At 35.8% G+C, this 14,137-nt stretch overlaps 1 protein-coding gene across 1 annotated transcript in view; it reads right to left on the reverse strand.

The window, feature by feature from the left end:
• Positions 1 to 9: 9 nt before the first annotated feature.
• RUNDC3B (RUN domain containing 3B) overlaps positions 10 to 14,137 on the reverse strand; it is a 52,986-nt gene continuing 38,858 nt past the window's right edge. The window contains exons 9-11 of the mRNA XM_082043942.1: positions 5,310 to 5,456; positions 4,831 to 4,946; positions 10 to 2,406 (exon numbers count right to left, since the gene is read on the reverse strand). Of these exons, the coding sequence (XP_081900068.1) occupies positions 2,261 to 2,406; positions 4,831 to 4,946; positions 5,310 to 5,456 (409 nt within the window). The 3' untranslated portion in view covers positions 10 to 2,260. The remainder of the gene's footprint in view (positions 2,407 to 4,830; positions 4,947 to 5,309; positions 5,457 to 14,137) is intronic.

Consider the following 14,137-nt stretch of genomic DNA (forward strand, 5'->3'; position numbering starts at 1 on the left):
ATGCAGCATCTATGGAACATCGAGGGAACAAAACATACAGGTTTGGCATTTTTTCAATTTTTTTGAAAAATGATTAATGTTTAGAACTGACAAAGACACACATAACTGATTTCCCATGCACGAAATGACACCCAGAAACTCAGTGGTGTCAGACTACATAAAAGACTTCAGTCAAATGACGTGGATTTCACACCAGTAGCTCCATAAAATGAGCCATCAGCAAACATGACTGAGGATCATGATTACAGCCCCCTCCAAAACACTGACGTAGTGGGAGAAGTGGTTACAGCAAATAAAACTGATTAAATCACTGTACCTTGATGTAGAATGTCAACTTGCGGAATCCAGACTCTCTCATTGTATTCAGAGTAAAAATGCATCTCTAGTTTACAAATCAGTATTTAATAATGTTACTCAACTGTCATGAGAGAACAGCTGCTTAATGTGACAACAAAATCAAAGAGTTACATGAAGTAATGGACATTCTGACAGTGTATGGAAGGATTTAATAGTCAGAGTTTATTACAGAGAAATTAACTGGGTGTGTAGATGAGGGCTTGAAAGAAAAGGTCTGGCGGATTTTGCGAAGCTGCTTTAAAATCTGCATTAAAATGGCACCAGTAGTTGTTTACCTGCCATGGACGCAGTAACCAGCACTGTGGACTAGAGAGTTGAGGAGATGTATCTTGAACCTCCTCCAGCTAAATCCAACAGTGCCTTGAGTTCCAGAGATGCACAGCCTCGTACTTTAAAAGGCTCAACATTTCCCATAGTTTTAGTACAGGTAAGAGCAGATCCTTCCTTTCAAGCCCACCCTAAAATGAGCAGATCATAGTAGTAGTGCCAAGGTACCATTACAAGAGGCAAATCAACTCAAACTATACAGTGTAGTGACATACTGTAAACATCTAAGAGTAAGCAATAATTAAAAATCTGTTTTGTATTGCAGCTACTCATGTAAACAATTTATGAAACTTCTTTGGCACAAAAAAGCATTTTCCCTAGCATTTATAAATACAATGTACTTACATGCATTTAAGTCTTGTTTAAAAAGTTACTAATCATACTGATAAGCATTACCTTGATTAGCAAAATTCATAGATAAAGGATCCATTGTATCTTACAAAGAATTAAGAATACAGTTTGCAATTCAAAAATTAATTTGCAAACTTTGTAGGGTAATCTGGAAAGTTAATTTCACTTTAAAAAGTCTCTTTTTTTTTTCCTATCAGTAATTTAAATCAATGGCAAGTAATTTGAGAAGACTGACTTAAATAAGTTCTGTTGTGTTACCTAATCAAGAAAAATACCTATTGCACTACTACAGTAATGAGAAAAATCTTTAACATGAAAATCCTGTCATTGCATTGTCTTTGTTTCACCTTTTTCACTCTCCTTGGGAACTTGCCAATCCAGACACAATCCACACTTCCCAAGGTGCCAACCCCACCATCCTTAGTCCCCATCTTTCTAGCAAGGCCAATAAACGAAGAAATTTCTCATATAATGTTTCATTATCTGTAACTCAGGTCACTCAAAGGCATTTAGTGAGTTTCCTCAAAATCTACAAATTGCTAAGTATGCTTGATTTAAATTATCAACTTACATTTGTTAGTCACATGCAACTTCAAGCGTTAGTAAGTGTGTTTCAGTGTGATTCTTCAGTGTGATTCGGACTTCTCCTAAGTGCCACGATGCTGACAGGAATGTAAAGTCTAACACTGAGTCAACTTGAGAAGAGCTGTTGATAGGTTAAGTATTCTATCTGAGGCCCTATGCAACATACACAGATGAAAAGCTGGGGTTTAGGTAAAATATTTACTTGCCTGCAAAGACTGGCATTAAGGATTCCCTGTCTATTCTGCAAGAGTTGGTAGCCGTTTAAAGCACTGCAGAGAAGAACCACGGCTACGGTAGGGCCAGGCCGTTGCAAGGAGAAACAAAGGTCATGGCAGTTAAGTATGGGACTGATTTTCAACTGTTTCATTTTAAAAATCAGTCACTAAATATTGACTTACATGTCCTTTACCTGACCAAGAGCTTTAAATAATTCAAGACTAAAACAGAAAATTTGAAAAGTCCTCTGGGGGGGAAAAAGGGAATGAAACTGACAGACTTCATGAATTAAACAGGTAACCATGAAAAGAAAAAATAAAGCAGCTTATTTTTTAACTTACAACTAGCAATCTTCATTGCAAGTCATTTTATGGAACATAAACCAAATGCGTATAACACAAAGTTCTTTCTTCTTGTGCTTATCTCAAGATGGTGTTAAGCCTGGACTTGTCATCTCTGTTGTGGGACTTGCAAGATATTCACTTGATTTAAGACTTGTGAGCGATTTGTAGCTTGCTACTGAAGTTAGAGAGCCACAAAGACCAAGCAATGATGGAGTGTCTTCCTTCCCTGTTGAGAGAAACAAGAATTAAGCTAATCATTTTTACAGCACAATATGACTTGATCACAAAAAAACCATGATGGAACAGAAAAACTGTTTCATCCACACTATTATGAATGACATATCACCGCTTCAGCACACACGTACTTCGTAAATGCAATTAGGAAGACAGGTAATTAATGGCACAATTTCCCGGTCCCTGCCTGGGCAGTGCAGGCGGGGCCATCATCAGCCCCCTCTGGATGGGGACTCAGAGGCTCCACTGACTCCATGGAGAACAGAAGTCCTTAATTCAAGCACCAGTTTTATTTGAGTAATTATGCATAAACGAAATTGAGGTTACTAATATAATGTCAGTACCAGAGGTGTAATTTTGAATCCCTCAGAAAGGAGTAGAATTGACTGGAATCAGGATATATTTCTTTGAAAATAAACACAGTGTGTTAAACTTTGGTAATTTGAAGTACGTTAGGCTCCGACCACCAGAAAAAGCCCTACAACGCAACAGTGGTAGCACGAGTAGCTGCCCTGCCACCCAAATACACTTGACGGTTAACATGGAACATCCTATATGTATAGGACTGCATTTGACAATTTTTCAATTTATTTTATGTGTTCCCTTCTCAAAACATCTGTTCAAGCTATTTTGTGCCAACTCCAATTACATTATAAAGAATTTTGTTTACCGGCATCTCCTATTTTATCCTCCTGGCTCAGCCACAGAATAGCAAAGATCACTTTGAACTACAGATTAAAATAACATTTAAAAGGTCACAGGCACAATATTTTCTTGATAAGCCAGTCTAATAGAATTTTTTAAAACACATCTATAAAGTAGAATTTCTTAAAATTGTGTCTCTTCTTCCCGTCAGAATGGTTTTCATCTCATGAGAAAGATGAAAGAAAACACCAAAACAACCCAAACCACACCCTGCCCAACAACTCATTATTTAAAAAAACCCAAAACCAACAAAAGTGAGATGTAGTTCTCTTGCATCACTTGCCGATCTTAGTAGAAGTTTCCACCAGGTTTTAGGCCTCACCTCTGAGTTGGTTTTTTTTTCAAGTGACTGAATAGCTTTCCCTAACAAATGAACTGGATTAGCTCTTACAGAAAGTCTTGACTTAAAAAAAAAAAATACTCTTTATTCCCATAAAAACTATCCTTGAAAGACTACATTCAATTTGAGGACAGAAAACACACAAAGAGCACTGAACACTGTTCGGCCACAGCCATTCATTTCAACAAGTGTGAAGCTAAAAATCTGACTACATGAGTGGGCTTAATAGTAAAGTGAAAGTTTAGTACCTCTAATCTTTTAATTAAAACCACCATACCGGAAGTTAGACAAGAGGTATTTGAACAGCTGTACAAAATCTTATTAAAACTTAGGTACTGATGAACCTCAATAATTTAGAAGTGAGATGTTATGCTAACCTTAAAGACAGAGTCTTGAAATCAAAACCTAAACTATTCTTATCAGTGGTTTTGCCACATCTTAATTTACAGAACGTAAAACAAAGTATAACTTTAAATGATTAATATTGAAAAAAAAAAGCTAGTTGAAAGTAGATCTCTACAGGAACTCTCTTCTCAATAGCCACACGAATTCTATTTCACTTTCTCTAAGCTAACTTGAAATAATTTAGATTTTAAGACTGTTTAGTTTTTTAAACAGTTCTAAATTTTACATCCTTGATATTTTAAACCCAAGAAATTTTATAGTTACAAACTACTGTATTGTCAAGTCTATTTAAAGTTAACATTTGAAGAGATATAAAAAGGATTTTTTTAATAGCAACTTATATTCTGTACCCAAAATGCTATTTCAGAAGTCTTCCAGCATTTTTCTGTTTTTCACATTTGCCCAGAAGATGGAGCAGCTCAGTGCTGGTAAGTACAGATTCTGAAAGGGGGTGTCTGTGTATATTACATTTCTATACTAGCATGGTTCACATCGTGTTCCTCTGTTTTAACAAAACCACTATCAGGCTGCATCTCCACAGACAAATGCTGAAGGCAAGAGGTAAACATGACAGTGTTGGTTGCAAATCCAGTGCCTTTAATGTCTAATAAACAAAAAAGAAAACTTAAAGAACTCAAATTATTTGCGGTAGTAATTGCAGAAGGATGACAGAAGATCGTCCTTGTAGTTGAGCTGTCCCTGTTTCTGTGATGGAGAAGGAATATATCTTGAAGCTTAGCTTTAGATACAGCACGTAGTCTTATAATTACCGGGGAGGTGGGCATCTTCATAAATCCAAACTTATTTGAAGCATAGTCCTTAGGGAAACTGAAACAATTTGCATATCAATTAAAAAATATGCTGTTCCATGCATATTCTGTTCACACTGAAAATTCACCTCACAGAGACCAAAGATCAGAGCTATGAAGAGCAAAATAAACTGAAGCCACTGGACTGGCTCTGTACCTTCATTTAACAAGTTCATTCTATCCTGCTTCCCATCCTGTGAGTGACCTGGATCCAGAGAGGACTGAGAAAGACTAACGTCTGCTGAAAGCTGGTCCAGACTTTGAAAACTTTTCCTGTAAAGCAAGTAATATTTAACAGTAACACATTTAAAGACCTAACTAGGTATCACTAGGTATCTTACATTCTCCACAACAAGGAACCTAGGCAGTTAATCTTCCTTCTCTTAAATACTGTTTGTCTCCCAAAACACTGTTTATTCCTAAAGCATGTTTTTAAAATAAATCCAAAGGAATTATTTTTTTTATGGTAAGCAAGAAGGATTGTTATTTTTTTTTTCTCCCAGCTGATCTTTGTACATTGTAACAGGTAATTCCAATAGGATACGTTTAAGAGTATGCTCAGGGAAATGTATAATTTTGAGTTTCCTTGTTCCTCTGACGGTGAATCAAAATAAATATTATAAATGTTTGACTTACTCATCCCATTGTTGATTATGCTTTCTATAGAGCAGAGTGTCCAAGGCAACAGCATTGACATCCAGAGCTCCTGGGGAAGGCCACTGTTTGGTGAGGTGAGTAGTTAATTCTTGTCTTGATCTCAAGTCATTGTTCTTTAGCACAGTCCTGTGAATACAAAAAGCAGTAAATCTAAGTCTATTAAATGCAATTCCTTAAGATACAGAAAGAAACAACAGGACAAATTGTTTAGGAGCACGAGAAAAGTTAAAATTAGAATCTTTCTGCAAAAGCAATAAAAAAGCAACTGCTTTCTACAGATTCTTTCTGCCAGCATGATTGTCATTAACAGTCCAACTATTTTGCAAACTGATTATAGGAATGTGATGTCCTTTCCACCCCCACCGCTGCCAGTTTTTCAGTTTGAACACACACCCTCAATACTGTTCCAGAATGGATTAAAAACGAGACATGTTAACTCTGTTACATGGTTCTAGGTAAAATATAACACACAGCTATTCTGTTTTCTACCACCTTACAGTTTCTAGTAATTTGTGGTTTTAAATTACAGAAAATGTGTTACCTGAGAACCTTATCTGTTAAAATTAGTTTTGCCCCATTGTCCCATGAAGCAGACCAGTTTTCTAAAGTTCTGGAAACAAGGACATTATTATATCACAAAAGTCACACAGGAATGAGGGAAGTACATGGTTCTTCAGGTTTCAAGACAAGACCAGCCTTTTTCAATAGTACAAGCCAACCTCCAACCTACCTTTGTACTGCTCTAAATAGCTCTAGAAACAGAAGTAATATTGCTTGTTAACCCATAAATCCATGAAATACTAGGCAATAATAAAATGCTGCTTTACAACAAGTTTGACCATCTGTGGCCTAAACAGAAGAGCTAATGTTACGTATCTCCGTACCAAACGTACTCAGGAGTTCAAAGCCACGAGCCATGTTGTTATCTGAAATGCCAAACTGCATAGCAAATTAAATAGCTATTCATGGCACACATACATTCATGTGAATTCACAAATAACACTGTCAACAGGTCTGTTTTTACAATGCAGTTTTTATTTTGGTGGCATCTAAACTGTTTAGACCAGAACCTCAGTAATGGCAAATAACAGCACCCAAAGAGCCAGAATTTCACCCAAAACAAGGCAAGACAGTAGTGAGTTCAGTAAGGAACCTTTAGTAGCTGAGTTTGAGAGAGGAGACAGACACACAGCAATTTTGCAAGAGGAGGTGGTGAAGCACCACAGTGAACAAAACTACTTTCAAGAAACTCTTGTGATGATGAATTCCTCCAGCATTCATGCAAGCAAACAAACAAATTTTCTACCCTGGGATTTCTCCTCTTGTCCTTCTCTCTACGGGGTCTATAGGAATAACCATTTTAAAAACTCCAAGCTCTCAGTATTTTCAAATATCTTGTATGGTATTCACTTCCACATGTAATTCCCCTAATCCCACCAGATACATTGGATATTAAACCGGTGTGTTAAATGCTTGTTGATTTGAGGAAGCTGACACAGTGACCTAACAAGTTCTCACAAGGTTAGCCAGGTACACAATATCACCTCCTTATTCAGAAGGACTCCTTGCATGCCTCCATAGAAGCTTCGTAACAGGACACAGCTTTATTAGCAACTATGCATGCAGTAACTAAATGCAAATTCATCCCCATATTAACACACACATGTAAATTCCTGTTTGGACAACTCCTGTAGGTTACCACCGCACAACTCAGCAGCAGTGTTATTGCTAAATAAACATGCTGAGCAAAGATGACAAAACCACACATCTACAGACATGTTGCTAATAGTGGAATTTTGGCATTTTATGTAGGTTTCTATACTGGGGCTTTTTCCATAAATCTTTATGCTATAGTAACCTGAAAATTCAATCTGTGTAGATAAAAGTTCTGAAACAAAGCATAACCAAGCTGCTCCAGGGATTTTAGCATAACGATATTTAAAGACAGTTCCAGCAGATTACTACTTAAACAACTTCACCATGCTCAGGAAGAAACTTGGCATCAAGTAGGATACAGAGGTAACGATTCTCCTCTTAAAACTTTTATGCTTTTAGTTTGAATTTTTAAAGATCCGTAAAAATAACTTAGAATATATAAAATCAGTCCAAACATGGTATTCAGTATATATAAAATAGTAGTATAGAAAATAAGAAGTTAGACAAAATATTCACAGAGGGTGCTGGTAGTTACCACCTATTTTTTCAGCCTTGTAGATAAATTTAGCTGTTTGCTCTCTTGCAGCCATTTGTAAAGTATCATGAGATTCCATTGCAGCAAAGACTTAGTAAAGGCACTGCTTGCAAACAGCAATTCTCTCAAGATAATCAAAGGCAGTATCAATTGATGCATATTAAACAGACTTATTTCAAGAGTCAAAGTATTAAACTGCACAGAATCACAGAATTATTTAGGTTGGAAAAGGCTCTGAAGATCATCAAGTCCAACCGTAAACCTAACACTGCCAAGCTCACCACTAAACCATGTCCGTAAGTGCCATATCTACAGAGCACACATCATCCTTAAACTCTTCATCACCATGAGGCAAAAATGATCCTGCTACAAATATTCAAAAATAGGAAGATGAAAAGAAATGGCAACAAAAGCATTTACCATGGAAAGGAGTTAAAAAGGAATGAAATATGACCAAGTTTTAAGGAAAAAACATTCACATTTCAAAACACTCAATGTGAAAAAATGCTGCACAAGATTATTGAGCGCTGTCCTACTCCGGATCAGACAAGAGCAGCTCTTTCTAGGAGTTAAGAGCTCTCAGAAGACAACAATTGATTTTATCCAATGCAGACAGTATTTCTACAGTAGCTCTCTTGTTCCTCAGAATGCAAACACTGTAACTAGTGCTGGCCAACTCTGGGCTGTGACACTGCAGGGTCTAAGTAGGACTTTTCCTAATGATCACTGTGAGTGCAATGAAGATTAGGAGCTATCCTCTGTGTGTTTACTGTCAAGCTGTTTAACCAAAAGAAGAATATTACTATTAAAACTTATTTATCTGCTAGTGTAGCAAAATCAGTTTGGCATATAAAAGCTTTCAGAGGAAAAATTGAATAAAGTGTTCAGAGAGCAAAACAAGTTTCACAAAATATTCAAGAATAAAATGTAAAATTAGTATTCTGTTATTTATACACACATTAAAATGAACTAGTGAACTCTTTGGGCTTTGACGGGGAAGCATTTCAAAGTTGGCAAAGTTCACATAAAAATAATGTATTGTAATACGTAATCTTCCATATAAAATGCTGGTCTATAGTAAAACACACTGAACTGGAACAGTCTACGTACAAACAGATTTTATTCTATTGCTTCTGTTTCCAAGAATGAACCACTGGTGAGAAACAGCAACTGAAAACCAGAGTGACCTGAATGAGCCTAGATTTTATGGAGGATATTGCCTCATAACTTAAAAGCATAAGTTATATGGAACAAAATCCATAATACATCATAACACTGAAGATCACAAGTATACAGTTCGTTTTTCAAATAAAATTCAATAGAACAATATTTTATTGACTTTTTTGTACCTGTGACGATTTAAGGATGATGCAAGATAAGGTTTGCAGACAATACATTAAGCCATTTAATACATGAGTAAAAGTAAGGACATTCCGAAAAACAGAAGAGGAAAGGAGAGACAAAAGGGTTTACTATGAAGATAAAAAGCACGAAATACAATCAAATTTGAGTGAAAAAGTGCAAATGAGCATATACAACAAGCTGTTAACTCCTTTTCTTCAGGCTGAAAATAGAAAAGTTGAAAGGCAAAAAGATAAGAACAATGGCTTCTAAATGTAACAATCTCAGGAAGGCAGCTGGTACACAGAGAATACAGTGGAACTTAATACGAGAACGTATGATTATTTTTGGAATGAAAGAAAGGCAGCATGTGAGATATGGCTGAATGGGGAATCCTGGACTAACACAGTAGGACTGCGGAGTGTTGAAAGTTCTGTGTGGAGTAGGGAGAATATGTAACAATTTATTATGAGAGCAGGGGGCTTAAACAGATTTATGGTACATCACCTAATCTAGGCATGAAAAAATTCTTGGTTGTCTGAAAGCCTGTGAACTTCTTCCTTTTTCTCCTGCTCTCACCATTTGTGCCCTGAGCAGTCCTGACCTCAGAAAATATTTTTAGTAGGTAACTTTGTATTGTGCTTAAAGTTCTGAAAAACATTACAAAAAATCAAGAAATACTGAAGAAATGCAAGGCAGAGAGAGTATTTCTGATTCCTTTGGAAGTAATTGCTGAATTACTATTTTCATACTGAAAAATTATAAATGAAGCAAACCCAGCAAAATGCTTCTTGAGATTTATTACAGGAGAGAGGCACTAGTGATGCTGGAGACAGAATGCATTCTCAAAAAATTGTTTTAAAATGATCAAATAGCCTTTGTATTACTTCATGGCACAGATTTTTCCATGATGCACATATATAACAGAAGTATAATATACACAGTCTCACCATGTGAGCCCAGGATACCCTGTTTAATTTATGACATTTATGACAATGTGGTGGTGTTTTCTTAATGTCTAAAGAAATAAAAACTCATATGAATCCAAAGTACTCCTACAACTAGTACCTTGTTAGGAAAAACAAGCAACAAAAGAGCTGAGAACATCATCTTAATACTAGAATACCTCATTAAAAACTAATAAATATTTGGCTTACATTTATATTTTTTGTTCTTTACAGCATGAACTGCTATTTAAATGAAGTTCCTCTTAGAAAACAAAGAAAAATATTCAGTAAAAACATCCTGCTAATGAATTTCTGCCTGTTACAAAAGAATACTAATGATTCATTAATTTATCAATACGAACATAGTCCCAGGTTAGGAATAAGCATCTGCTTGAAGTGCAGATACATACGGTCCCTCCAGGCCTGTAAATTTTCTTACATTTATTCAAGAATAACAGCAACAGCCAGAGTATTAACATAAGGTTTATACAGCTGTTCCCAGAAGTGCCTCTGCATGCTTTTGACTTTCAGTCCTCTAATTGTGTATTGAAGTAGCAGGGAAAAGCAAGATTAGTGAAGTCTTCTGATAAACGTCCTTCTCCACTAGTGTTCACTGGCCCAGTCTTTGTCAGGTACCTTCCAGAATATTTACTTGCCGATTTCCTCAACTTGCATTTATTTCAGATGTTTATTTCATGATTTGTTCTTTTGAGATTGTTTATTAAGCACAAGCAGAATATCACTATTTATGGTGCACATGAATGATAAATTACTACTCATTTCCACCCAGGCTCCACAGTGTTCTGCCCTTTCAGCTGTCTGGTACAATCACATAGGAGCCACTCTGAAAACGGATGATTGAAATGGTTTGGGTTTTTTTTTGTTTTTGTTTTTGTTTTTTTTTTTTTTTTTTAAGAAGCCTTTTAGAAATATATATTTAACTCACACCAGTTCTGTTTGCACTAGCATCACTTTTCGCAGCTCAGCTACCTCTCAAAATGATAAGAAATTGCTCCTTCAAATTATCACATCTAAGCCTTCTGCATCTTGCAACTGTGACCTGACTTGATTTGCTCATTTACAGTGGGGGGGATAGGGACAAAAGACAGCCTGTACATGGGGTTCCTGCACATAAAACTGAAATGATATTAAAAAGTTATTATGTTTGGTCACTTACTATACTGTAACTATATTACCTTTGGAAATCTAAAAATAAATAACTAAATAAAAAATAGTCTCAAGTTTAGTAGAAAATGTAGAAAAGCTAATGTAGAAAAGCCTTATCTTAGTAGCCACATAAAATTTCTGGTGTTGTTTCAGCTAGACTGGATTTCCAATTTCCCCTGGATCAAATCCAGATTCACTGGAAGCCTGTTCTGAAAGACCCATTTACACAGGTGTTTTTTTTTGTTTAATAAACAAAAAGTCAGTTCTGTTTCCAGTTATACCTATGAAAAACCAGTAATTTCTTACCTGCAAGTTTAATTTCTCCAAATCCAGAAAATGCCAGTCCAGTTGGCAATTTGCCCTCCTACCAGCAGATGAAGACAGGAAATAAATCAAACAGACTAATTCCCTAAGAAAGGGAATTATATCAGATGAGTGCTCCAGTTCAAGAACTACCTGAGTAGTGAAAAGTAAAAGTGAAAATAAAAGCTTAAAAAAAATAAAACATTTGAATAAGAAAGATCAAGCTTTAAAAACCTTTTTTTTTAGGACAGTAAATATGGAATGCAAACTCAAATTGATAGCACACATGAATATAACAAAAATCTGTAAAAGCAACTCTAAAATAAAAGAGAACTCTCAAATTGTCAGTTCTGTAGCAAGACAGTGAGCTGTCTGGACTGGTATGTCATTGGACTTTGAGAAATTAGATCAGCAGGTATGAAAATGAGTTACTTACCAGTAGATTTTGATGCTGCAATATATCACCCCACTCAGGTTTGTGCCCTGTCCCCAAATTAGATGCCAGAGCAGTTAGTTCCCAGCAGACTTTCTAATGGCAGCCTCCGCAGTCAAAAACAGCAGGTGTGTCCCACCGCACCACATGTTCTCACTCTTTCTGACCGGCCAACAGATCTTCTTGTGTAACAGCAACAGTTCTAGTTGTGCCACAGAACTGACCTCCTTGAAGCTCCTTCAGCAATCTTTTTGGTCCTCCTATATTACTTCTTAGAGATCTTGAAATATGTCTTCCAGTCATAAAAATACCATCATCAATTTTATACAGCCTTTGATTTCCTTGACCTTTGGAGTAACTTTAATAAATTTATATTGGCAGAAATACCAGTAGCTTGACTCTTGAGTTCTAGTCTAATTACAGTGGAGATTTTATTTCAGAATACAAACATTCAAACTGGAGCAAAACACACTACAATATGATAACTTTGCATATGCTCATTACAATACCAGTGCAGTTCGTGACTGACACTCACAACCAGGCCCGATTCCTTTGGAGAAGGATAACAGACACAACACGGCCTGTTTCTCCAAATAGAAGGTCCTGACTGAAAACAAGAAAAATACTGAACCTGACTAGCAACCAAATTCAAAAAAGTAAAAAGCAGCTTTTAATTGTGTTCTTCAACTATGAGATCCTTCCTGCTGGAAAATGGAGGACTCTTAGCAAACAGCTTTTTTTGACAGATTATCAAATTTGCCTTTAGTAAGTATCCTCTCAAAGGGACCTCATCATTCAATGATTTTTTTTTTCCATGTCAGTCAGGTAAATACAAATCTTCCTTCAGAACAGATCAGGAAAACTTCACTAAAAGTAGTGGTCTTCTCAATATTTTTGTCATTTTAACATACTTCCCTTGGATTCACTATAAACAGTAGTATCAACCACAAAATGGTTGACTAAACTTTGGGTTGACAGAAAAAACACTTTTTTAAACTTCTGCTGTCAGATTAAGGCAGCCAGAGTTTCAGCAGAAATATCCAATGTTATAACTGCGAGATGAATCTTCCATATAGACAAGTATTTGCCAAAACTAGCACATAAACTCCCATAGCATGACACGTTTCTAATGACGAAAAAGTGAATAAGGGAACGTTGACTTACTTTGCATAATATCTCAATGACAAACAGAAAAAGCACCGATCTAAATCTCAACCACTTGCTATCCAAATCGAAAGGCAGCTAATAAAATTCTTTCTCAAGAAATCAGGTAACACACTTTACTGTATTTTCTTGGTTATAACTACAGACATTTCACTTTTCTCTGGTTTTAAGCCTTCACAGAAATAATTTGTGTTTTAACAAAACATTGAGAAAATCCAAGACAGAAAGTTAAAGCCTTAAAACTGGATTTTGAAGAAAGAACAACAAATTGTATCCTAAATTTAGAAAAATCATCCATAATGAAAAACAAACAAACAACACCACCACAAACACACACACCAAAAAACCTCATAAACATTTCTCTGTGTACACACACCAACCTGTAACTCATGTTTTCTTTGGTCAAACTATCTGTATTTTAGAGAAAATCTCAGTTTTGTTTTGAAAGTATAAAATGGATTTTTCTATTCCTTTTTACTGGATGAAATGTAATTCTTGATCTGATTTAAAACAACAGATATATCCAAATAAAACTGAAATTTAGGATAATGTAAATATCAATGTCTTCTGTCTAAAGACTCTTAGATTGATGCAGTATATCAATGATAATGTAATATCTCTGCAAATATAGAATTAGCCTCACCATTCTAACCTGACAGTATTCTTCCACCCTCAGAAAAATTGGTTATATCTTTTCTATTTGCCACTTAAAGTTCATTAGTTTGGCATTGAACTTCATGTAACTTGCATTAAATATATTAGAAGAACCTACAAGTAACTTTTGCTGAACTCTTCTCACTTACATATACACACTATCAGGTACTAACTTTTCCCTTCACTATCTTCCAGAATATAGAAGCAAATCTACAGTAAATGTACATAAGGGTTAAGAAATGAAGCAAGAAAAATTTGGACTCTCAGAGGCAAATGGTAATGCAAGATTATTTATCTACATGGGCAAAGCACAAACAGATCAAATTCAGTCTCTCTTTTTGTACTCCAGGAGCTAATGATTCTGCATCGTGATTGACTTATCCTATTTTTAGCTGATGTTCTCTATCTCCTCCATTTGCTGTGAGTATTAAGTTTATCAAACCGTTTTATGAAATCAAAGCCTCGGGTTGACCTATTGTAGACATGAGATAGTTGTCCTTGTGGAATTAAAACAGGAGAACTTTGGTATTTGTTGTATAGGTTCTTTAACATTATCATGCCAAACCAACTATTCTTTTTCTGCCACAGTTCAGGTAAGTTCAGGTAA

The sequence above is a fragment of the Streptopelia decaocto genome, assembly GCF_964273445.1.
Source record: "Streptopelia decaocto genome assembly, chromosome: 2".
In the NCBI taxonomy this organism is placed as follows: domain Eukaryota; kingdom Metazoa; phylum Chordata; class Aves; order Columbiformes; family Columbidae; genus Streptopelia; species Streptopelia decaocto.